The sequence below is a fragment of the Hylobates moloch genome, unplaced genomic scaffold (assembly GCF_009828535.3).
Source record: "Hylobates moloch isolate HMO894 unplaced genomic scaffold, HMol_V3 SCAFFOLD_14, whole genome shotgun sequence".
NCBI classification, from domain to species: Eukaryota; Metazoa; Chordata; class Mammalia; order Primates; family Hylobatidae; genus Hylobates; species Hylobates moloch.
In genome coordinates, this window is record NW_026652289.1 from 95,644,744 (window position 1) to 95,655,220 (window position 10,477).

The following is a 10,477-nucleotide window of genomic DNA, read 5'->3' on the forward strand; positions in this document are numbered from 1 at the left end:
TCATGGCTCACCGCAACGTTGACCTCCTGGGATCAAGCAATCCTCTCACCTCAGCCTTTCAAGTAGCTAGGACTACAGGCAAACAGCACTGCACCTACGTTTTTACATTTTTTTGGTAGAGACATGGTCTATGTTATCCAGGCTGGTCTCAAACTCCTGGATGTAATCAATCCTTCCACCTCAGCCTCCCAAAGTGCTGAGGTTACAGGTATGAGCCACTGCACCTGGCCTCAAGGTCTTTAGAAAACAAAACAAAGCTTCCAAACTCATGTTGAAAGACTTAAGGATCAGCTTAGCATACAAAAAACGGAGTGGGATCAGCACCTCAATAACTCTGAGATCTAATAAAAATCTAAAAATGGGAAGAGGCATGACTCTGGAGATGTATTCCCTAATGTGTATGCACAGCAAGGTGACAACAGAGTTAACACATGTAAAGAGTGAAACATACCAATAGAAGGAGAATCATGAGCTCAAAAAAGCAAAGTGCAGAAAAGCAAACATTAGCATGCACCCAGCATGGTATGAAATGGGGCTATATCAGATCTAGTCACCATGAGTATTCTGATCCCCTGAGAAGTTTCCTTTGCGCTGGGAAAACAGAGATGTATCATGGGGCCTCATCATGGCCTGATAAAACCCCCAAATGTCCATCCATCTCCTTCTATTCTAATTCCATGCTTACCAAGGGAGCCCCTGATAATTAGAAGAGGGGTGCCTAGATGGTAGATACAAGTATTCCAATCACTTGAAAAAGATGGTGCTGATTATATAATAAGCTGACTTCTGATTTATACATAACTCCCATGTGATTTTAATTTGTCTCCTACATCATCAGGTAACTGATCATCCTTGAATTTACTATGACTATTCGGTTTCTGGACTTAATAAATTAAACGTCTTAACTATGGTGATTCGATCCAAAAGCTACCCCATCATTCCTATGTGAGACACATGCAAGAGTTAATAAAACAGATGATACACTTCTCTTAAAGCTTGCATTCCTCACACTCCTTACCTTTGCAACAAAATAATCCCACATACTAAGTTCGGGAGGAATAAATTTTTCTTTGTAAGATGGTCTTTCTACAGGCACCGGTGGGGGGGTAGCATCTTTTACAGGCCTTCCAGGGACCAGCATCCTCATGTTAAATCTCCTACGGTGTTTATCTATGTCTTCAGAAAGGACAGGAGGTGCTAAATGAAGATAGAAGGAAAAAAAAGAATCTAGCATTCATTTTCCATTGTTAATTGACAGAGTTAAGCTTTCTTTTTATCCCACTCTTGCTATGTTTTGGTCTAGACTAAATTACTTATTCCTGTGCTTCTAAACTTTTCTAGTTACTGAATCAGCTTTCCAGCAGTCATGGCAGAGATGGAGATGGAGATAAAGCATTAAAGGATATCTTGCCATGTGCTCCATAAAATAAGGATTAAAGTAATTCTATATAAAATATACTAAATAAGTGGTATACTCAATAAATATTAAAGTGAGTGATTGACTGATTATCCCTGGCTATGAGGTTCAAGAAAGATTCACTGAATATGTAGAATTTAATAGTGTGCCTTAAAAGAAGGGCAGAAGTTCAATGGGGAAATGGAAAAGGACAACATAAACAAATAATCAAAGAAGGTTTGGGTAAATGAGGAGTAAATTACTTTTGGTAGACAGGAGTCACGGAGGGAAGTAATATCAACAACAAAGTCTAGAGTTAGGTTAGGACAAGTCTGTGGCTATGAACCTGGGAACTTATGTTTTGGGCAATTCTCACTAACACCTCAAGTTTTAGTCACACAATGAGGTATGGCTTGTCTGATCAATTAGAAAGGAAGATGGAAGATGACATAAGAACAGCCTGCACTAATATGGTGGGTGGTAAAAAGTAGAGGAAGGGTTGTATATGAGTGATACACAAAAGAAATAGCAAAAGGATTCAGGAATTGGGTATGGGGGGGCCAGAAAATAGAAGTCAACCTGCTCCTCTCCTAAACCCCCCCATCACAGAAAATAATTTTATCTCAACTCTTCTTTCTTACCTACCCCAGACACAATTCATCAACAAATCCATTGGCTCTAACCTCAAACTATACCCAGAATATGATCACTTTTCACTCTGACCATAACTAGCACCCTAGGATGAACGACTATTATTTTTTAATTAAGGCAAAATTTACATAACATAAAATTAACAATTTTAACGTGTACAATTCAGTGACATTTAGTACATTTAACATGTCATGCAACCACCACCTCTATCTAGTTCCAGAGCATTCTCCTCACCCCAAAAGGAAACCCTATACCCAATAAGCAGTCACTCCTTATTTCTCCCTCCCGCTAGCCCATGGCAACCATAGTCTACTTTCTGTCTCTATGGATTTACCTATTCAGGATATTTCATATAAATGGAGCCAGACAATATGATACTTTTTGTGTCTGGCTTCTTTGGCTTAGCCTATTTTTGAAGTTCATACAGATTATAGTATGCATTAGTACTTCATTCCTTTTATAGCTGAGTAACACTCCACTGCACGAATATACCACACTTTGTTGATCCTTTCATCCTTGATGGTAACCCACAATTATCTTTTAAGTGGACTAGCCTCCCTACCACCAGCCTTCCTACTCTTATTTATGTTACCCAGTCTATTCTCCACAAAGCAGCTAGAGCGGTTCTTTTGAAAAGCTGAATCAGATTATGTCACTCCTCTCTTTCTTCAGAACAACTAACACTTTTACCATGATCCTAAAGGACCTTGCCCCAGCTACTTTTCTATTCTCATCTCCCACAACACTCCCCCTCTTCATGAGTGCCATGATGGTCCCTGGGTAGTTCTTGGAAAAGGCCAAACTCAATTCTACCTCAGGACCTTTGCATTCATCTGCCTGGAATGCTCTGGTCTCAGATATCCACATGGTGTGATTCCCAACTTCCTTACAGCTCTGCTCAAATGCTATCTCATCAGAAATATGTCTCCCAACCACCTTAACTACTGGTCCATTCTCATTCCCTCATCACTCTCTTTCCACTTACTCCATTTTTATCACAGTTCTTATCATTACCTGAAATATCATTTGTTAATTGCCTGATAGGTGTTAAGTGAATATATTAATGCAAATATAAATATGTACTGGCAGGTTTTAAGCATGGATGATTTGATGGATAAATTACCATGAACAGAAAACTCAGGCAGAGAAATAAACAATTTTGGAGAAAAACTTTTAAATTTAAAGTGGACTATAACCAAGCAGCAAGAAAAAGATTCAGAGATATCCACATTTAATGGGAATGGAAGCAGTGGGAGTTGATAAGATCATCTCCCTTACAATGACTTACACAGGAACCTATTTATTTAACTCAATCACAGACAATGAAGACAGAGGTTAGTGTCATTTAAACTTGTGTGCCACTGATTTCTCATCTGTAGTATGTCCATTTCTAAGGATGAATTAAGATGATTTCTATATATCAGCATCAAGATAGAAATCTTTCCTGCGGCATCAGTCTATACCTCACCATATCCTACCATCTTCAAAAGTGGGATGAAAAATATATTCTGGCCATGAGGGAAGAAGAAACACACAAGGAAAATGGAATAATACTATCACATTGAAGACTAAAGGAACATATTTTGGAGAATAAAAAAATAGAATTTAAAAACTGTGTGTATGATTGGAATGGCTATCTTGCACATGACCATACATTTAATCTGAAGCCAACTGCTGATATGCGCTAAAGATTTTGAACATTTACTTAAATTTTCTTTCTGTAATTAAGAACTATCCTTTTTGTTTTTGCTTTTTTTTTTTTCATTTTATTTTCTTAGGAACTATTCTTTTTGTATGACTTTGTTCCTTAACATTTTTTCTGTATTTACCTTTACCTTTCCTCTATTTTTAATCTTCTTCAAACATGTCCTGCTTTATCAACCTCAAAAATGTTATTTCTATAAAAATAAAAGTAACAAACTATATGTTTGTTATATCATGGGTTTAATTATTTGCTGTCATAACAAGAGTGATTATACTTTAAGCATCACTTATTTTCAAAGTGAAATTTCTTAAAACATTAAAAAAATTTTTAACATTCAAAATGATTAACATTTACATACATTACTGGTATCAAACGTATCTTACCTGAAATATTTTCTGATTGTCTTCGAGGTTTCACAACAAGTTTTACACCGCCTCCAAAAACAGCAGCCCACATTCGATTATTTAATGGGTGGGCTGCAAGCCGAAATAATTCACTGGAGGAATTTGTGGCAAGAGCATGTATCAATAAACTTAAGTAAACAGCAACAACAGCTTCACATAGCAAAATGTTCAGTTTTGGCTGGTCTTCATCTTGGGCTGAACTCAAGAGATTAATAAGTGAGCTCACACCTATAAGGGTATATAAAATCATAAGACGTATGTCAGGATGAAGCACCAGAAGGAAAAAAAATCCAGATTTGCAACTTATCCAAAATCATGCATTTATATTTTACAAAATATTTCCATAATTTGAGCAACAAAATAAATAATGATAGGAATAGATTATAGACTACAGAATAAAATCATCCATTTGTCTACACTGATATAATAAATGAGTAGACAAACAAAAGGTGAGAAGGGGAAGCTCTTCCTTAAAGTAGAATTTCAACTAATACATAAAATGAGTGATAGCATTAGAAAATTGCCATCTAGTAACCCCACAGTAATACCTGATTCAGGCAAAAATCATCACTAGATGCTAAAATTAGCAAGTGAAAATATAATATTTTACACAGTCTCAAACTAACTCTTCACAAGATACTGATTAACTACAAAGGAAAAAAAAGTAACTTTACAGTGGAGAAACTTGGCAGAAACCACCTTACCAAGTGATCAAGGTGAACAGCAGCTGGGGCCACATGACATCATATGCCTCTTGATATCGCCTACTGAGAAAGGCCTATCTTTTTTGTGGTATCCCTGCCAAAAAATACATAACCTGAATCCAACATTAAGAAAAAAATCAGGGCTGGGCACGGTGGCTCACACCTGTAATCCCAGCACTTTGGGAGGCGGAGGCAGGTGGATCACCTGAGGTCAGGAGTTCGAGACCAGCCTGTCCAATATGGTGAAACCCCGTCTTTACTAAAAATACAAAATAATTAGCCGGTCATGGTGTTATGTGTCTGTAATCCCAGCTACTCAGGAGGCTGAGACAGGAGAATTGCTTGAACCCAGGAGGCAGAGGTTGCAGTGAGCCAAGATCGCGCCACTGCACTCCAGCCTGGGCAACAGAGCAAGACTCTGTCTCAAAAAAAAATAAAATAAACAAACATAAAGAAAGAAAAAAAAATCAGAAATGCCCAAATTGAGGGACACTTAAAAAAATAACTGGCTGGTACTCTTCAAAAGTGTCCAAGTTGTGAAAGAGAAAGAAGGAAGACTTTACTCCATATAAGAGGAGACTAATGAGACATGACAACTAAATGTTACATATAGGCCCCCAAAAGCACATTAGTGGGACAACTGGCAAAATTCAAAAACGGTCTGTAGATTAGAGAACATAAATGTTAAATTGGATAATTATGTGAGAATGTCTGTTTATAGGAAACACACATTGAAATGTTCAGATGGAAAGGGATATCTGGTCTTCAACTTACTCTCAAATTTTTCAGAAAAAATACACTTAGATACACAAACACAGCAAGTGAGTGAGATAGAAGACATGAATGATAAAGCAAGCATGGTAAAATGTTAACATTTGGGGAATCTGGGTGAAATTTAGTATTATATTTGCAATTTTTTGCAAGTCTGAAATTATTTTGAAATAAGAGGTTAAAATGAAAACAATGTGTTTCTACAAGGCAACGGTTAAAGTAATCTGAAATATACACTTAGGATATTCAAGAGAGCGGAGAAGTTTTGAAATAACTGATGTAGAGAATGAGAAAGAGAGCCAACAAGAAAAAAAGGACTGTCAGACAGCATGATATATGTACCATAGAATAGTCACTCCTACCCCAATACATAAATTCACACGCCTGAGAACAACTGTATTTTCTCTGGTATGTCTGAAAATATGTCTGTGATTTTCTAAGACTCTAATTTAAAATTTCTAAGAAAGATAACGTGCTCCATCCTTATGAAGGATTGTTAAGACATTGCTTTTTTATGTTGGTTAACACAGTTGGTTTTATGAAGCCTTAACTTCCTGAGTCTTCAGACAATATTGCAGTACTTAATAGTTCCTAATCCATAGCAGAAAAACATCATCAAAAAACAAAGAAAGAAAGAAACCACTCACTAAATCCAGCAACAAGCAGGAAACTGGTCAGTAGGCTTTTAAGAAGAAACTGCCAACTAGAAGATTTTTTTTTTTAATCATTTAAATTCTCACCAGGCCATTGAGCAGGAGATGAATTTGGTGTTGCGTGTTCTTCAATGCTTTCTGTCCTTAGTCTTCTACGATCACTTAAAAGAAGTCCTTGATAAGCCATTCCTGTAAACTGATTTCCTTCTGTTTGACTGCTAAAACAAATAGGTTCAGTTATTTATCATCCCAAGAGAGGTAATAAAAAACTGCACTTTATGTACATCATCTATTTTAGACACCTATTTTAAGAAATAAAAATTCTTAAAATGCATTCACTGTTCTAATAAAAATTTATTTTAGAAAATTACTGAAATTAGTTACAAATGCTTATTGAATTTTTTTAAACAAAATAACAAATTTTACTATGTTGGGCAGATGACACTTATTCCTTTAGAGTTTTTTCCAGATGCCACTTTAATACTTTAAAATCTTTTCTATTTGCAGTAATTTTTATTTTGTGTTTTTACAAAGTCTGAGGTAAGGAGACTACTGTTGGTACTAGGATACAGTAGGCAGAAAGTTTCAGGGTACTAGTGGGTTGCATTTCTTTTCTCTGCAAAGTTGTGCAAGCTTAACCCTAAATTAAAATATGAACTAAAACCTAGAGAATCACATTTTAGAAATACCTAAACCTAAAACCAAATGTCCCTAAATATTATTTAATCGTATTTACTTCCCTCTCTATAATGGCTATCTTTGTGAAGTTGTGGAAAATATAAAAGCGGAAAGCCAAGCTGAGTCTAGTAAATCATAGCCGACCAACTGGAAAATATATATTTAAAAACAATGTATTTGCATTTTCATTTGGTGCCATTTTAATGGTGACTGACATCAAACAAGTTATCTTTGATCATTTAGCTGACAAGAGTCAACTAAATCAACTTTTTCCTTATTTACATTTCTAATCTTTGGAGTTATTTAGACACAGCCTAATTAGGTTACAATCAGAGTACAGGCCATTTTGATAGATAATTCTTTACTTGATACCAAATGTTCCCACAAAAGGCTGCTACCATTACAAGAAAGAAAGTTAGAAATATATTTAATATCAATTTAATGTGAATCTACGATTATAAACTTTTCATTTATTAACATAATTTATTTAAATCTAGGTTATCTTTCCAAGTGATTCAATTGCTTGCTACTTACATTGCTCTAGTCATTAAAATGCAAAGTACACACTAATGAAGGCAATTTTACATTTAGAAAAATTCAATCCATTTCTTCTAATTGATATCACTTCCAAAGACTTTTACATCATATGTAAATGGGTAGGTAAAAGTAATTTAAATAATTCCATTTTAGGAATGTACTTTTTCATTTTTCAAAAGTATTTTTTATTTCAATGGATAATTAAATAGCTGCTAATCCAATGCAAAAAGAAATTGTTTCTAAGGAAAAACAATTAGAAAATTTCATATTATAAGTTATTATGGACAGTAAACTCTTCTTTCTTAAAAACAAAAAGGATGGTAATGATGGTAATTTACATTTACTATTTGTTACTTTCTATATTTCTCTGTTGACTACTAGCTGATAACTAAACAAATAATTATTTTATTTCTGATTCTCTCGCATCTATTAAAATATCATGGCAGTCATATTTAGGGATTTTTCAGTCCCTAAGAAATAGAAACTTAATATAACTCTGGAACAGTTTAATGTTTTTGCTGTATTAATACTATTTTGGGTGATTTTTTTTTACCTGTAGCTATGACTGTCACATAATGCTTGGTAAATTGATGCAGAAAGTGATGCTGCTAGTGAATGAAGTGTGTGCACCTAAAACCAAAACAGTCACAATTACATTTTGTACTAACATTTCTACACAACAGTAATATTTCAAAAATTAGAAAACATCCAGGAAACCTAGCAACATCATAAATAAGACTGAATCCTAGATGAGACTACTAGCTCTGCTTTAAATCTTCTAAAGTAACTGTCACCCGCCTTTATACACATGCCACAATAAAGCTGATTGTTTCAGACACATTTTAATCAAACATTTACTTACTGTGAGCCTGCCGTTTACCAGGCCCTGAGCAAAGTGCTAATGTTCGTATTACAGGCATTTGTCCTAGCCTAGCGATTAGCTTAAATGGTAATATTCAAAAAAAAAGCAGAAGAAAATAAGAATAGAATTTTCAGAGCTTTTATTTAAGCTTGCCTCACGAAATTCACCTTGATGAAAATAAAGACTTAATCTTATCAATGAAAATGAATTAAATCTTTCTAGTAAATGTGTCAATCACTGTGTGAAACAGCTAATTTTCCAGAAAGTAATTTACTTGGTACTCATGAATTGAGGATAGTCTTAGAATTTTACATTTAGAAAGTTTTAAATTTCTCCATATAATTAAAAAAAACCACCACCCTGAAATGCTATACTGAATCAATATTTTCAGACTCACAAAATCTTTAAATTTGAAGGGACCTTAGAAACAGTTTCATACCTTATACAGATTACTCTTTGAAAGCCTTATCCAAATTTCTAGGAACTAGAAATGTTTACTTTGAATTCATAAGCTTTTTATGCCTTTTCTGCGTGTCCCTATTCACCTAACAAATGATTTAAATAATCTCTGCTAAAATACTAATACAGGTTAATTCATAATATGGATGAGAAGTCCCTAATTGGTTATGAGCAGGCCTTTAGAAGAATGTGCTGCCAGAGATTAAATGTGCATGTCAAACAAAACAAATAAAAACTAAGAAAACAGGGGACCTGAATTGTGCATCAGCCACTAGAACTGGAAAAAGCATAGCACAAATACACTTAGGCTGGGACAGTGAAAGTCTGATCAGCTCCCCAGATCCTGCCAAGCTCCCTAATGTTTCTTGGACTGTATCAGTTTTTAAGATCTTAGCACAGGGTATCAATATAGTTCCCAGTAGTAACTGCCAAAACTCTGATTGCCTCTAACTATTGCCTCCAATAAACACAACCACCAAGGAAACAGTAATAAGGACACTCTCTCTGGGACCATTTGTGACCAATCACGGTTCCCTCCCAGATACTCCCCAACTTGTATTTTCATAATATCTTGGCCTGTAAACAAATAGTCATAAATATTTCCAACTTGATGGTTCACTTAAGGGGAATGGAGGATCTAAAGGGATATTAAGTGGCAAGAATACTGTCAAGAAAATTCGTTTTACTGCCAAAAGTATTTGTCTGTCTTAAAGGAAGACAATAACTTCTCCAGAAGTAAGAACATTTACTTTTAAATTATATTCATTGGACTAATAGTCTTGAACTGATCAGGAGTGAGAAAGGTAGCACTTTAAAATATTTCCTCTAAGTTCAAATAAAAAGACAGGTATAACATATTTACCTTCTCAGTGTGTATAATATCAAATGATCATAAACTTTACATTACCTTCACATCTTCAATACTGGGATGAGGTGGTGTTTTCATCTGAACAATAGTATAAAGTATATCATGGATGTGATTATTTAAGTACAATACAGGATTAGCTATGACTGTTTTTGTTGATGCAATACTTGCTGAAAGCAGAGGTAGGGTGGTAGGCAGTGGTAGTGGAGACTGGAGCTGCTTTACTGTAGTTTCCTGTGGGTGATAGTGAATTATTTTTTTCAAAGTAGTTAAAAAAATTTTATCAGTTATCTGATAGAAAGACTGGTGATAAACATTGTGTAAAGGGAATATGTTCGATCACTCATTCTACACAAATTTATTGAGCACCCAGTATGTACCAGGTACTATGCTAGATGTAGATGGTATAAAGATAAATATGACACAAGAATACTCTCAAGCTTTTAAGCCTACTCCTTATTATCAAAACTTCAGTCTAAGACCACATAGAGTATAAATATCTGCCTCCTATAAAGAGAGGAGCTGAGGCCGGGCGCGGTGGCTCACGCTTGTAATCCCAGCACTTTGGGAGGCCGAGGTGGGCGGATCACGAGGTCAGGAGATCGAGACCACGGTGAAACCCCGTCTCTACTAAAAATACAAAAAAAATTAGCCGGGCGTGGTGGCGGGCGCCTGTAGTCCCAGCTACTCGGAGAGGCTGAGGCAGGAGAATGGCGTGAACCCGGGAGGCGGAGCTTGCAGTGAGCCGAGATCGCGCCACTGCACTCCAGCCTGGGCGACAGAGCGAGACTC

At 35.6% G+C, this 10,477-nt stretch overlaps 1 protein-coding gene across 11 annotated transcripts in view; it reads right to left on the reverse strand.

Moving 5' to 3' along the window:
- DMXL2 (Dmx like 2) overlaps positions 1-10,477 on the reverse strand; it is a 175,312-nt gene that overhangs the window by 22,275 nt on the left and 142,560 nt on the right. For 7 of the 11 annotated variants that reach the window (XM_058427167.1, XM_032174146.2, XM_058427165.1 and 4 more), the window contains 5 exons: positions 9,728-9,919; positions 8,053-8,129; positions 6,372-6,502; positions 4,136-4,384; positions 1,019-1,197 (listed from right to left, as the gene is read on the reverse strand). In XM_058427167.1, the coding sequence (XP_058283150.1) occupies positions 1,019-1,197; positions 4,136-4,384; positions 6,372-6,502; positions 8,053-8,129; positions 9,728-9,919 (828 nt within the window). The remainder of the gene's footprint in view (positions 1-1,018; positions 1,198-4,135; positions 4,385-6,371; positions 6,503-8,052; positions 8,130-9,727; positions 9,920-10,477) is intronic. The other 4 variants (XM_032174147.3, XM_058427166.1, XM_058427164.1 and 1 more) reach the window with 1 other exon arrangement.